The sequence below is a fragment of the Lonchura striata genome, chromosome 7 (genome assembly GCF_050655825.1).
Source record: "Lonchura striata isolate lonStrDom1 chromosome 7, ASM5065582v1, whole genome shotgun sequence".
Taxonomy (NCBI): Eukaryota; Metazoa; Chordata; class Aves; order Passeriformes; family Estrildidae; genus Lonchura; species Lonchura striata.
Genome location: NC_140709.1, coordinates 11,673,906 through 11,690,008, shown reverse-complemented (window position 1 = coordinate 11,690,008; position 16,103 = coordinate 11,673,906). Strand labels below are relative to the sequence as shown.

The following is a 16,103-nucleotide window of genomic DNA, read 5'->3' as shown; positions in this document are numbered from 1 at the left end:
AACCTCCAGCTATTTGCAGTATATATTGCAAAAAACATGCACTAAATATTTCTAAGTCAGATCTTGCAAGATCAGGAGAGAAGCAGGGAGGTTCCTCATAACAAGCAGGAATTTCAGGAAGTTTTATACAGATTAGTTCTAGTGAAAGTTTTAGACATCAGGCATCAAATGGTATTATCTCTATTGAAGGAGTCCATGCTCCAGCCCCAAATACTCTGGATAAACACAGCCCCTGCTGAAAGATGGCACTACACAAAGCATGGGCCACCACCACAGCCTGAGACCCACCAGGCCAGAAAGTGACAAACACTGACATGAGGCTCAACTGTCCACAGTGCAGCCAGATCACCTACTGCTCACCACTAACAAAAGAGCATAAGGAAACGGGGAATCTACAGCTCCCCAGGAACTGTACATTTATCTCCCTGTGACTCTCCCCTTGTAGACTCTTGGTGCATGTGCACAAACTTGCTTTCAGCAGCAACTTGAAGCTCACAGCATTAAGGAGAAAATTAGCTGTGCAAGTCAAATAAAAGCATGTATGCTTCTTTTCAAGTTTTCTTTTAATCTTTTGATGCTAGATAAAAGGAAAAAACAAGATTCATCTCACAGATATGCAACTGTTCCAAAAATGAGCACTGAACAGCAGAGATTCAAAACAGGCACAAAGATGAAAACAATATCCATATGCAGGTTAAGCATGTCATCCACAAACACTGAACCTGTCAGTGAGAAAGAGAATGCTTGTGGCAAAGAACCTCTTTCAGCTCTGTGGGTTCACTCCTCACCTCCCTCCCTGCTAAGCCTCAAGCCTCACAGGAGCAGGATGCACCCTCCAGTTCTTTCAAGAACATGGATGCTACCGCAGGTCCAGGGACAACCAAGTATCTGCTGATCAGTTTTTCCAAATACCTCACTTTCAGCTCTTGTTATCTGCTACAGAACAGTAACCCTTTCAAAACAATGACACAACTCCCAGTTGATCTCCCAGCATGAACCCAAGCAACCGATGTCCTTCCTGGACAAGGACTTGTGACTGAAACCTTAATTCCAATTTACAATCCAGTTTGTAATGTTGGTTGGTCAGCTGCTCTACTCAGACACTTATACCTAGAATGATTCTACTCAAGTCAAATGAGATAGCAGATTTCCCACAAAATAACCAAGAGCAGATTTCAAGATGTCAAAACAAACATTGTCTGGAAGCAGAGGGAACCTCATGCCACTCACAGAGGAAATACAAAGGAAACAGCAAAAATAAAAGAAGAAAAAAATTATTGAAAACAGTATCTGTCTACCATCACACTACATTATTTTAAACAATAGAGGCAGCGAAAACTATGACCTCTTTATACTACATTATTTGCACCAGTAACAGATTTTTAGAGGCAGAAGGGCCTCATTAGATCAGTTAATCTGATATCCCATATAATATAGTCCACGAAATCCCAAGCAGTTCCTTCTGCACTGAAACCAATTATTTTCTATGAATAAAGTATGTCTTCTGAAACAGTGTTAGGGTTTAACCCAATTTATTATCTTCAAATCAAATAAAGGAAGAAAATCAGAACAAAGAATACTGACCAACAATTTGGTTTTTGTTATAGATACAGACATTGCCTATACCACGGTAAAATGCAGAAAAACATAAGCATCTTTTTGTCATCTGCCAAAAAAGGACTCTCCATTCCCAATTCTAAAGTAATAGTTTTCAGCCCTCTGAAACATATAGTGATCTACATACTTTCTAATACAGATGTGGATCTCTACAGAACAAATGGAAGCCCACAGACAACAGACTCACTTCCTCCGAGTTATGTTTTATAGCTCTCTAAACAATAAACCAAGTTCCTCGTGGCTGAGAGCTCACAGCTTCGAAATTGGTGTGCTCCAACCAGTGTGCAAAAAAGCTGAGAGGTCTGGGGTTGGTCCCATAACCATTCCTAGGGCAGTACAAAAAAAACTGTAATAGCACAAGATTTTTTCCCCCCCCATCTTCTGTTGTGTAAGCTTTATACAAAATAGCACATTTAGAAGACACCACATTCACAAATACCAAAGTAACTAGCACAGAAGCCAAAATTTCTGATATAAATTCACATATAATTGACTAAAAAAGAACTATCAATGTGTTGTTACTTTAAAATCACTGAAACTATCATATGGAAATACAGATTCAAAAGCTTGAAATAGTGGGACTGGAAAATCATAAATTTCAATCACAAACTCTGACTTCCATAACAAAAGACTAACAAGATTAGTTATCCCCCCCTTCATTACCCATTATTAACGGTAAGCCTCAAAGGAATGTCTGCATGAAAAAATCTCCATAAGAAACAAAATTCAAATGTAAATTAATCCTTATAAACATGCACACAAGTAACACAGGCATGTTATTAACAGCATTTGAAGAGCTCAAACTAAAAATAAACAGACAGATCTTCCGCACATTAGATGTGGTGTTCATCCAAAATTCTCTCCCACCTCCGGAGAGCCTGCACATGGCACTCTGCAGCAGTTGGGGGCAATCTGAGTTTCTCCAACTTTAGTGGCAGCAGGATCTGGCTCTTAATTAAGTTCCAGACTTCCCATTGTCCCAATCCTACCACACCTTTCCTGACTAAAAAAAGCAGGTTTTAGAGCATTTTTGTTTGAACTGTTCCTCAGCCAAACTGTTCCTGTTTGGCTGTAGCACCATTTTCCAGCACACATTCACTTACCAGAACTGCTTCTCTCATTCATCACAAGTGTCCCTCTGATCTCTGGAAAACCCCCCAGTAATATACTTTATTTCCATCCTCCCAGTCTGAAGATGCCAGATTTCAATGGTGATACCCATGAAGAAAACAGAAGGAAGATAAACAGGCTCAGAGCATGTTCTTGACGTGCCAGAAGTTTTTTCTGGCTCAACTCCCACCCTGATGAACACTATCTAAAAGTCCTGCCCTTGGCCTCTTCTCTTTGCCTGTGATTCCCTTATCCCAGTTTTAAAAGACACACCAGGATCTCTCCTCCTGCTCTCTTCCTCTCAGACTGCCACATGAGAGTCACCATTGGATATTTTCCCACAAGGATAGCAGAGTCTATCCCACACCTATCTTTCCCCACAGCTCCATCTCTTCCCAGATCAGCAACTCCTTTCTCCTCCAAGCTCCTGGCTCATGCACACCTTCAGATTCCCCAGAGGGCTTTATCCAAGCCTTTTGAACTGCCAGCATTAAGCTGTCTGCACAAGAACTGGTTCTTTGAGGCAGGGACACTTGCACAGCTCCCCACTCTTTCTCACTCCATGTCTCACCCATCCAAAGCACAGCCTTTGCTCAGCAGCATTTGAGGGCTGTAGCTGCACCAAATAAGCCTCTCTGACTGGGAACATGAAAACAGCAGGACAACCTGAACCACCCTTTGTGCCAACAGACTTACACTGATGTTTGACCAGTTATCTTGGAACCATCATAAAACACAGTCCTGCAAAACAACTGTGATAAATATGGATTCTAGTTAAAACACAGAGAACACTACATTGAAGTCTGGAGTACCCATACAGAGTATAAAGTACATATTCCAGCAATTCTTCCTGGCTCTCCTGTCTAAATCAACTTTCCCTTCACCTTATTTCCCTCCTTTATGTTAGCCGAAAGAACTGGGGAGCCCAGGGGACTCATGTGACCTAGACAACTTCACTACTACATCATGAGAAACCTGCTTTCGACAGACAAAAAAGCCAGCAAGCCACCCTCACACCAGCTTTCACATGAGTTAGTTTTGTAGCAGAGCTACCACCTAGAAAAGTCACCGACTCTCATTCTGAAGTGTTTGCCCAGCTTCAGTGCACTTGCTACAATTCTCATGCACTACTTCCTCCTGAAAATGGCCACCAAAAAATTCAGAAACGCCTCTCAGAGAGCCATTAATTAGCATCAGCCCTAGATACCTCAGTGATGGCACGATGAAGGATAAACAGCTAAGACCATGCTAGTACCTAGTACTCAAGATCTCTCCCTGATAGAAACCTGAAAGATACTTTTCAAGTTTGTTAAGTCTCTAAACTTGCAGTATTTCATGCAGACCTAAAATCCATCCCATCTCATCTGTATTAAATAGCTTGAAGTTCTCACATGGTTCTCAGCAGCTCACCTTTCTGCTATTACATAGCCTCTCCCTTCCAGCTTTTCCAAATGTATGCCCCATTTGTACCACTGTTCCTGTAAGGGAATTATCTTTCAGATACCTTTTTTTCATGGATGATCCTTCTTTTCACACCACCATCATTCCCTAGCTGTTCTGCAAATTGAAGTTTCAGATCTCTACCTTCAAAGCACTGTCATTTGGTCCAAGATGCCACCTCCTGCCTTCCCATTCATCTTCAGTACCAGTTCCCATCACACCACCTCTAGGTGCAACTTTTCACAGCACTTTTCTCCACACATGCCCTCCTACTTAAGAAACCTTCTCGTTAACTTTCAGCAGGCTTATAGAACAGGAAATTCCAGAAGAAAACAGATGCAACTGCAAGTAGAGAATGAGACCTGACCAACATAAAGAAAGAAGTAGAGTACTTTGAAGGCAACAAGACAGTTCAGATCTTGATGGGGATTGAAGCTAGTAGTCTTTCACAAGCAGACCTACTCACATAAATTATTCATATTCCAACATTATGCAGGTAACAACTTCCCAAAGACCTAAAGGGAAAGAAAGTAGAAGAGGCAGACAGGAAAACCAGGAAAGCCACCAATACAGGCCTGAAGAAAAGCCCTAGCCAGACAGACAAAATATTCCAATCTGTAAGAGCATGCACCTCCTAAAACCTGTGTGCAGTTTCAGCTTCCATACCACATCCAATCATGGTGTGAGAAATTCCTTCTGGAGGTCAAGCAGTTCAGCCACACACACAACAGCAGCACAGCGATGGCACCCTCCAAGCCTCAGGATACAACTCTGCAGTGCCCCTCTGAGCATCTCAGAGTTCATCAAGGTACACAACTGCCTTCTCTGAGGCACTCGTACCTAATTTACAAAAGTAGGAGTGCACTGCAGTATTTGCATAAGGATCATTCTGTCCACAGCACTCCAAACAGATGAGAACACACACAAATACACAGGCTATTGAGGAGTATTGTGTTAAACAATTTGATGCATCAGGACGGACTCCATCAGCTACAAGCAAACAGAATTCCCTCCAAAACTCAGGTGCACTTTTTATTCCAATGTGAAAGCTCAAGCTGTCTGTATTTACAGAGCTACTACAGAAATTGGTGCATGAACAGGACTGGCTCCATCAGACAACTCTGGTGATGGGTGTACATCAATAAGAGCCTGTAAAGCCTAGCTCTGTACCACAATGAACGAGGAGCAACCCTTTATTTAAGCTCCCAACAGTGAGACACGAAGTCCTCCCAAAGTGTTAAAAGCAGACATTTGTTCCATGTCACTGCACAAGCACTGATGCCTCCATTTGCTGCAGCATTTCCAATTAGACCCAACACAACTGTGTCACTTGATATTAGTCAAACATAGAGTCATGGCAATACAAGGCTGTCTTTTAATAGAGTACAGCTCTAACAGACACAAAGAAAATTACTACAAAGAGCTGATTCCTAATGTACATTTCACAGTAAATGCAGATTTTACTCAGACAATATAACTTCATAACACACTGAACTGAAGCAACTTTAGGTTTCCCATTTGCTGTTAGCAGGTTCTCAAATACCAGCTGACTGGCACAAACACTCTTAACACTGACAAGGTGGTGCCACCACAGTTCACCTCACAGTGCTTACACATCCCAAAGAAATCTTGCCAGCCTTTGTGCTTGTGTGCACATCCTGCCTATAGGAGCAGAGCTGCCACACGAAGGGCATGGCCAGGCTGGATGAGGTTGTGAGCACCTTGGTCTAGTGGAAGTTGCCTCATCCAGTGGAAGGGGGACTGGAACCAGATGATGTTTAAGGTCCCTTCCAACCCAAGCCATTCTGTGGTTCTATGTCAGAATGTGACTCTCCCGTGCAATTTTTCATCATTTCCACAAACTTTTCTCCAGGAGGTTACTTTTATAGATGAAAAAATATTAGCAGCCACAAAAGTTTTCTCATACTTAATGCAAATTCAATCCTACACATTCTTTCCTCTGGCCAAAATCCCAGCCACAGTATAAAAAATTATTAAGCTCTTGACGGTCTGATAACTGCAAGTCTTTGCGTCGATTCTTGAGTACTCAAATGTTGCTTTGTTTTGAAGTTCCATGTTTAGCACAAAGAACTCAGTAGGTTTTGCCTAGTTAGAAAAAAAGATCTCATATAGAAAGAAGGTAATGAATGATTTGTGGAAGGCACATTCATTTGGAAAAATTCAGACTACATGTCTCCACTGTGTTCCCTCCCACATTTAATGATACAGCCACAGACCAGAGGACACATGGGATACAATTACATGAGGCAGCTTCATACAGACACACAAAACACAGTTCCAGCCATCAGCTCTGAGCAAGGCAAGCTGACTGTGCTCAGCCTCAGTTAAGCTGTCACTGGTACCCTGGGTGACTCAGAGTCATCACACAAAACTGCTGGCATCAATGGCATCCCAAAAACATTTACATGGGAGTCAATTCATGTAAGCACCTCTGACACCGGGACACTGAGAACTTACCAGCTAATAGATTCTGCTAAAAAACAAATAAAAAATAACTTTTACAGCCTTGACAGTATACAGTGGTATGGTGGATGAAACTAGATGGTGAGTCCAAAGGCCCTTGCAACCTGAGTTACCCTGTGACCCAAAGGGCTGATCCAACTGCCATATAGCTAATGCTGCCTTTCTGTTCCAAAATACACCTGCTGAAAAAGGAGGGCTGCCAGAGCCAGAAATGCACATCAGAAACACAAAGATAACCCTGCATCAGACTAGCTAGTCCCATGGGCTGGTCTCCCAAAAAATCCCATAGGTGCACTTAATGCTAAGAGCACACTGGAATGTTTAAAAAAAGGATTATCAGATATTTTAATTACTATTTTAAGAAAGCTATGTCTAAAAAAATACTATTTTTTAAGAAAGAGATCATTAAGTTGTTGATCTAATATTTATCTATTCTTTTTTCACCCAACTTCTGAATTTTTCAGCCCAATTTTAGCAAACTTCAACTTAATGTGGTAGGGAGGACAAAGATACCAAAGATTACATGCAAATACAAATACAGTAAAGAGATTCCACTGAAAACATAGCCCTCAGTATGAGAAAAACTGAAGCATGCAATACCAGCAAATCTATGAAGAAAAAGGCAAAGGAAATGAAGCTTCATACAGTTTTTCTACTTGCAAAATTACTTAATTAAAACTAGACCAAATCAGAGGCAACTTAAAGCCCACTGACAGTGGGACTTTGAGTATACCATTTTTTCATGTGGAAGTTCAAAGGGTGAGACAAGGACAGCGTTTAAGACAACTTCAAGGAATACCACACATGGAAGACTGTGCATACTTTCAAAAGAGAAGCTAACAGGTTGGTGCTGGTGGGAGGACCCTGAGGGCTGATGAGTATTTCTTTCAGCATCAAGAGGACAATGAAAACTCCACTGAATAATTTAGAGACTAGCAAAAAAATCAAGGTGCCAGTAAATCCAGCACTGACACTAACCTTCCATTCAGGTCATGTCAGGGAAAGTGAGGATTCACGCCTACTCACCCTGTTACCTACTAAACATGAAGGCAGATGGGTCCCACACACATATAAATGACTGCTAATTTTACTCCAGAGGTAACAAGCACAATTTGAACAGTCTCTCTAAGTCACTTTGGGATTTCTGAGGACCAAAATCATTACACTGTTTAAAATATTTTATTTAAAGTGTTCAAGCAGTTTAAGGCACAATATCATATCTGTTCTACCACAAAAAGGACTTAAAATTGCCCTACCACAATGCATAATCCTGTTACTCTACACTGTACATAAACGATTCTAAATCATCACAAGATCTATACTAAAACCAAATGTCTTGTCCTTATCTGTTCATCTCCAGGAGTTTTCCAGTGTTCTTTCTGCAGGCAACTTTCATCTGACATGCAGTCTAAATTTACTCACAGCAAGTTTATACCCATTCGTTCTTGTGCTAACCTTGCCCTTTAAATCTAAGAGTTCTTTCCCATCCCTGATGGTCACCCCTCTGATGTATTTATGGACAGCAGTCATATTCCTTGCCACCCTTCATACTGTAAACTAAACAAGCCAAACCTCTTAGTGTCCTCTGGTTAGGCAGGCTCTCCAATACCCTAAAACACCCTGCTAGCCCTTCCCTGCACCTGTTCCAGCTTGAATTCCTTTCTTACAGACAGGCAACTAGAACTGTACAACACATGCCACAGAAGGGCCCAATAAGGCACTCTGCAATAGCATTAGTACACTCTTATCCCATGAAAATAAATCCCCAATAATCTGCCTTTTCCACCAATGCATCAGCTGTGACCCTGAGTCTGCAGTGAAGCAATACACACCAAGGTTTCTGAGACCTGGCTAACTCTGTTAGACCTCTAATAAACCCTAGCGACAAGACTGAAGTGCTGCAAATGAAACACTACACCAGCATTAAAGGAATAGCTTTATCCTCTCAATTTAGTAACCACAATGGTTCAGTCTGTTGTGTGTTGACCCAGACTCACAGTCCCAAACAGGAGCCTCTTGGCCTTGCCAATGCTGAGGCAGTCACTCTACCAAACACACAAGAGAAAACATATCTAACAAAACAAAAACATAACACCCCCCCCCAAACAAATACACACCAAAAAACACCCCGCAAAAAAATCCAACAAAACCACAACCACAGGCATGCAAAATGTAAAACACTAAACAAAAACAACACAGCAAACAAACAAACAAGGAAAAAAATTGCCCCAGACAACTTTTGTTAGTCCCAGCACTAAAATCCTATGGGAGCTTAATTTGGTCAGTAAACAAAATCAGGGAATCGAATCTCGACAAACCAGTGATATACAAAGAAGACTTTTACTTTGTATCCCACATTTCCATTTATTTCTCACCATCCACTATGGGCCACCAAGAAATGAGATATCAAGCTGTCATGTAATTAAAACTTCATGTAAGTGTTGCAATTAAACTGCAATTAGACTTAGGCTGCTTTGGTCAAAACAAGAGCAATGGAAACGGCTGGAGGAGTTTTACTGAATGCGAAACTCTTGGTTGGTTTAAAGCATCTCCTTATGGTTTGTAAGGTTGCTGTGTTGCAGACACTTCTGGGACACCTGAGGACTCTGCTCCAGCCTTCAACTACTTCTGAAACAGGTGACCCAAAAGAAATACACTTTGGTTTACAAAAGCTACCTGTCTTCTCAGGGATGCATTTCATGAAAGACAGAGCTTTGAATATTGAGCTCTAAAGCCAGTGGAAAAGAGGTTAGACCTTGAATGTACCACTATGGAAACAAACTTCTGTCCTAATTATTTCAACACTGTCTCCACTCTGCATGCTCCCTTGGGATCCTGTGGGTTCTCATTATTTGTATCTGATTTGGTAATACCTTGGTAAACAACTGAGAGATGCTATTCTTTGGCACACTCAGGCTCACAAACCTCTTGTTTTATGCAACCAGTAGCAAATCCACTTTGTGCATAAAACAACATGAAAGTATTACTGTGCCACTAGAGTTCTTCACACTTCAGCCAGAAAATCCTTCCTGCTACACCAGTCATTATTACCTTTTAAGTATGAAGAAAAAGCTACAGGGGAATGCTAAATGCTGACTTGCTAGAGCAGGTAATTTTTCCCCTGCCCTGAATCCAAAGGTCTGAAACCAGCACTGAATTTGATCTATTCCACCTGCTACAAACTTCTGCTCTGCACTGCACCCTCTGTGGCACTCGCCACACTGCTGATATCATAGAGGAAAGAGCTGCACCATAATCCAATCAAATTACCATACAGAGCACTTAAGAGCTGGGAAGGCAGGTCCAGCTATTAGAGAGCCAGAGAAAAAACAACTGATCAGCTGGACTGGGAATTAACATCAATGCCTACAGGAAACTGAATATCCTGAAGCCAGAACTCTGTTCTTCCATAAGTTTAAGTTAAGAAAACCCACCTATAAGGAGCATGCCAGCACAGAAGCCTGGGCACACTCCGCAAACACAGTTCAAATGGAACGAGTTTTTAGGCCTTCCTAAGGCAAGGAAAGGCATCAACAAGGGAAGTCATAAACAGCAGTTTCCGCCATGGTCCCTTTTGCAATATAGGCATATGCAAGGAATGGGGTGTACTCTCAAGTCCAGATCTCAAGACCACTTTTCCAGAGTCCCTTTCTCATGTCTTTTGTACATCAAAACTATTTAATTCATCTTTATTGGCAATTTCAGTTTCATGGTAAAGAGGGATGAAAGTGGTAGCTGAATGCATACATTACTGATTTCCATGCACCCCCAGCAGCTCAAAACTCAGCAGCTAACAGCAGCTGCTTGGAAACCTTTACAAGTCTCTTTTTCTTCCACAGATGGCGAAGTCCTTTCCTCCATGCATTAAATACTCAACAAAACACACTCGCCAAATTATCATATCAACCCATAACCATGCATGATAATTATGTCTTAAATCAGGATTTCTTATACCGAATTTCAACCAAAATAAACATGGTATAAGAGAACAAATGTGTGCTTATAGTGAACAACCATTCATCAGCTTAAGTAACTCTAATGGATGTCACTTTAAACTAAGCCTGCACCATCTGTTCTACCCCTCAATTAGCAAGCAAAAAAAATTATTCAATACACAGTTTAAGAAAGCCAGCTAATTTATGTAAGTTTTATTTCTCTTCAGCTCAGTGAAAAACATGCTCTTGTAAGTCTTGATATTCAGAAACAGATCAGAATGGAAGATTGCTTTTTCTCAAGCTATTAGGAATTTTGTCAGGGGAAATAAAATACTTGTACAATATTTCACAATATTAAAAAAATTCTCGTTAACATCTTACATTTTACTTTAAAGAGCATGATGTCTCTCTCAGTACCAAAATCAGCTGGGAATGAAACAAATCAAATGCGAAGTGCTGCATACATGAACACAAACAAAGCTCAGGACACAGCCCTGCCCTGACAGACTGAGTCTACCAGCACAGCAGGAGGCTGTGGATGTGTCCTCAGACCCGGGGGTCTGTTAACCATGTCAGTTCCTGAATCACCTCTCAGAGGCAAAACCGAGTCCTGCAGGCTGCTGGCACAGAGCCCCACACAGACCTGGCTGCACCGGGACAAAGGGACCATTCCATGCAAGGTGAGATGCTCTCCTTGGAAAGCAAACCCTGTCCAGTGAGAGCAGTGCAGTGCCAAAAAATCACTACTTGCCAAAGTGCATAACAAATCTACAAAGCTGCATCCAATTCCTTACTGCAAACCTCCATCCAGTTTCACTTCAAGCTGGCCTCTCCTACCACTGTGCAACAAATAAAAACACCGAATAGAATCTCTCTTCAGTATGTCGGACCCTGACCTGCTTGAAGACTCTGGCACCTCCAGTCTCCCTCTTGGATGTTTGTTTAAAAAAACCCTGCAATAACAAGAGCTATTTCCACTGGAAAATGCAACTCCACCAGCACAGGCAACACATCCCAGGGAAAAAAGTGCAAGAGACCTCATCTCCCAATACTGTTGAGGAGAAGCAGGCAAAAGAAGGTCACTGCCAAACACTCTCAGCTCACCTCTTGGAATAGCATGCTGGTTTAATACTACTTTAAGATCCTGGCCATATTGCTTTCCGTTACACCTTAATTTACATCACTGTTTGGGTACTGAGAAAGGCTCATCAGCCACAGATGAGCCAGGAGATCCTGCACACTTAACATCCGCACTACTAAATACTGCAGAAGCAGCTCAAAGCGAGATGGCTCACAGGGGATTACTGACTATTTCAGCTCTCTCCCCTTGCCATAGGATTGTGGAACCCGAGAGGACATGGTGAAGCCTCTGACACTGCTGTGCTGTTTTGCCTCATGTTTTAAGACAGACAGCTCTGTGCAGGCCTTAGTTATCGTTCAGAGATTCAAAGCTCAGCAAAATAAGTCTCTTTTATGCTTAGTAGGGGAAGGAGTCAAGCAGAACCACCATCCTGAAACAGCACACACCACACAAACAAAGCACAAACGAAAAAACAGACCAGAGGCAGAATTTCTCTTTGGCCTAAAGCATCCTGCAATACCTTCCTCAGCCCAACCTCACTGGTATAATCCACGACTCCTAGTGCTCATACAAACACAGACTGTCTTCTCTAAGCAAGTGTGCTCCAAAGAGGAGTAAGAGCTCTCAAAGATAACTCATTTTATCACTCTGCATCATTCTTATGTCTTCTACACCTGTAAGTACTGCTGAGAAAACTCAAGCCTGCAATGGCTGTTGGGTGCAGTTCAAGCACACTCCTAGCAAGCACAAACATGCAAATGGCTTTGCACTGGACTTCAGTGCCTTGTTTCTTACAATCACCTTTATGTTTCCTTGACTTGAAAAGCATCCTGAGCTATCAAAGTGCCTTCTGCACCTAAAGCATCTGTCTGTTACAAAGCAGGAACCAGTGATCAGATCATAAGACGATTTGTTAAAGAGTTTTAGAGTACTGAGTTCGATCAGAAGTATGTTAGGCCTCACTAAGTTTTACACATGCTGTTTTTAACAGACTTGAGACAGTACCAATCAAAGAAAATCATCTCTGCCCTCCATCGTTCTTTTTTTCCTGAATCTCTTGAAAAAGAAGAATCCATTGTCTGCAGTCATGGTCTGAGGTCAAGGACTTCAAAAAGTAGTGTCATAAAAAAATAGAAACAATGTATAGAAAAACAGCAAAACCTAAAAAGGTCAATGATGGCCATGACATACACAGATCAGACTTGGATTCCAATGAGGGAGACAGCTTGAGCCCTTCCTGTAAAGGTGCAATTTCATCATCAGTTCAAGCTCATTTTAAGCCAAACTAAACTGGTTTGCCTTAGACATGCCTCTTTGCTGGTTCACTGATGTTTCCTCAGTGATAACATATAAGCACAAGTGTTTAGTTAGAGGAGTTCTAGACAGGCAGGAGCCATGAATCAACTGGATGCTGTCCCAGTATAATGGCTTGTTGTACACACTCAGCCTTATTCTGAGAACACACACTTTATTGATGAAGCGCTAGGAAATTTTAAATCATGCAGATGATCTCAGTCTTTGTTTTAAGCTGATACTTTTTCAAACTAAGAGACTGAGGTGAAAAAACAGACTACAAATACTTGAGCTTCTTCCACTGTGAGCAGACCATTGCAGTTTAGCTCTCCAGATGGCTATCCTAGGCCAGTGATGCTTAGTCTTTCACTCCTAGAGTTGACACACTAATCCATGAACTGGATCAGATGACACCAGCTCCTCTGTGCTCTCTCACACCAGACAAAGCTGAGCTTCCAAACCCCCACCCCAGCAGCAGTTGGGAAAAAAGGCAATGATAATGCAGATGCAAGCATTAAAACACAAAGAAGAGATTGGCATAAGAGGGTGCACTAAGCCTTGCCTGGATCCTGAAGCAGACTTCACCACATCACTGACCTTCACATAGCCAGCTTGCCCCACTCAAAGGCTGCACATCTCCTATTATACTCATTCACTGAGAAAACACCCTCCAGACATCTGAGACATGTCTCTGTTATGCTTACTAGAACTTACTAATCACAGCAAATGCTATCTATAGAACACACACATTAATGAACAGCCAGCTCAGCAGCATGAGTTCTGGAACAGAGTCACTGCACTACAGAAGTGCCACCAGTTTGTTACTAGAAAATGAATACCACAGATCATTTTAAGCATGTAGTTCAACAGGCAAAAGATTGTGAAGATGAGCAAGTTATCTGAATAGAAATTCTGCAAACTAAGTGTGGTACTGGCATTGCAAATCCCTGCACAGCTCTACAATCCACATCACTTAATGAAATCCATGCAAATAGCACATTTTGTAATAATTTCAATTTTACTGTACCTGGGTTACTCTTCCACTGAGAATCATGGAAGTTTGTAAAAGAAAGCCAGTTAGCAAGAAAAGGGGCAATAACCATATGTAATACTCTCAGAAAATTATATGCACACTGCTTGTTCACAACAACAAGCTAAATATTTCTTCATGTGTTCCACCAGAATGGATTCTCTACCGAGACCACATTAGCCTTGGTGGTTTGGTGATAGCAGTTTTAATGTTTGGGGGTTTCCCTACATGCCAAACAGCTTCTACAACAGCTGCTTGTTGACAAAAATGAAAAGAAATAAATGCAGTTGTGCAGAACACTGCAATGTCACAACCACCTCTCAGTCAAAATTTCTGTTAAAAATAATTTTAATTGAGTATGCTGAGTTCCAGAGCACTTACAACCGATACAGCCAGTCACTCCTTCACTTCTACAGGTGTGAAGTCCCATGAACCCCCATCTTTAGGCCCAGCTCTGTAGGAACTTTCACACTGAGATTCCACACCACTTATCAAAAAGGAACATTACTACATCCCATACAATAGCTTCAGTACTTTATTAGACTTTTCAGAGAGCCTCATGAACAGAGCAGGACAAGAATTTTCCAAGTCACAGCTGAGAATCCCTCCCCACTGCCACAGTACCTGGCTGTGGTAGGACTTCCTCATTAAACCTGAAGGGAAATGAAGTAACATGGCAGGGATAACAATGCAGTGGAGTTCCATGTCCTTCCAACTCATCTCAACATTATCAAGTTCAACAGAAGACACATACACACATTATCTTTTTTTGAGCTAAGTACAATTGATCTACTATGTTGCCCACAGAAAATAGCAAAAGTCTAGAAAGATTTAATGACAGTGAAAACAAATGCAGTTTATAAACGATTTTTTCAGTTTCATAAACTTTTTAGTATGGCAGGAAATCATGAACACTGCTAAACTACTGGGATGATCAAAGCATGCCACCAGCTAACAAAGTACACAAAGAAACCAAGATATCACAGACTATGAACACCAAATGTAAATCCACTTGTGCTTAAAACACCATTCACTGAATTCTTACTGCCTTGAGTCCCCAATATCATAGCAGCTAACAACTACCAAGATATGGAACAACAATCACTGATTCAGTCTAACTACCAGCTTACAGAACAGTATCAGAATGTCTACTATACAGCCTTCATTCAGATCAAGTAGCATTTGACATCAAAACTTCTGACAGTAATCACATTCCACATGACAAAATCTTACCTTATAATTGCTGGAATTTACCCAAGAAGTGGCCAGTCCATCAACCATTTTATCCAGCATAGTCTGATCATGTTCAAGATCAGCTGATTTCTGTTTATCTGAGAAATAATCTATCAATTCCTGGCCAACCTGAAGTCTTTTTCCAACATCCTTCTGCAGCACCTGCGCTAAGCAGTACTCCATACTGGGCTCCATAGTGTCTCAGAAATACAGCAGCAGCCAGAAAGCCAGAGGGCAGCAGGGCCAAAAACTCCCTCTACAAATGTACACAGGAGGTCGCCTCTTTCTTCTGTGAAGGTTACTGAGGGCCTGGGTTTCAAAGATGCAATTCTGAGAATGGCAACAATGCACCATGTGTGTGTGGACAGCAGCTGGCAGGATATTAAAAGTCCAATTTAAATAACTAGTAATAGATGAAGCAATGAGCAGTGCTGTACAGTTGAGTCTGCAGTAAATCCCAATTCAGCAGTCCATTCTGAAAGAAATGAAAAAGAACAGTATTATAGGTTAAATTAAGACTGGAGGAAAAAAAAAAGATTGAAAGCATGTCACAAACTAGGTTATTCACATACAGCTGCGAAGCTGTGTAAGTCAGATACGAGCAGCATTGGTCTATTTTAAGGAATCAAACAAGGTAGGTCAGGACAAAAACCTTATTCTTTACACTAGCAGTTATCCATCAGTTCCCTGGACGTTTCAGTGAAAGACAGTAAATTTGTGGGTTAAAGTAACATCTGATTAATAATCAGTATTATTGCAACTGTCACCATCCACCCAAAAAGGTGGAGAAAAAATCCTTAAGCAGGTCACCAGGAAAACCTATCTACTTTAAGTGAAAGCAGGAAGAGGTCAGGATCCTGTTTTGACTGTTGGCCTTCAG

At 41.5% G+C, this 16,103-nt stretch overlaps 1 protein-coding gene across 23 annotated transcripts in view; it reads right to left on the bottom strand.

The window, feature by feature from the left end:
- CLASP1 (cytoplasmic linker associated protein 1) overlaps positions 1 to 16,103 on the bottom strand; it is a 167,001-nt gene that overhangs the window by 139,841 nt on the left and 11,057 nt on the right. For all 23 annotated transcript variants that reach the window (XM_085584914.1, XM_085584915.1, XM_085584918.1 and 20 more), the window contains exon 2: positions 15,224 to 15,698. In XM_085584914.1, coding sequence (XP_085441040.1) covers positions 15,224 to 15,418 — 195 coding nt within the window. In that variant the 5' untranslated portion in view covers positions 15,419 to 15,698. The remainder of the gene's footprint in view (positions 1 to 15,223; positions 15,699 to 16,103) is intronic.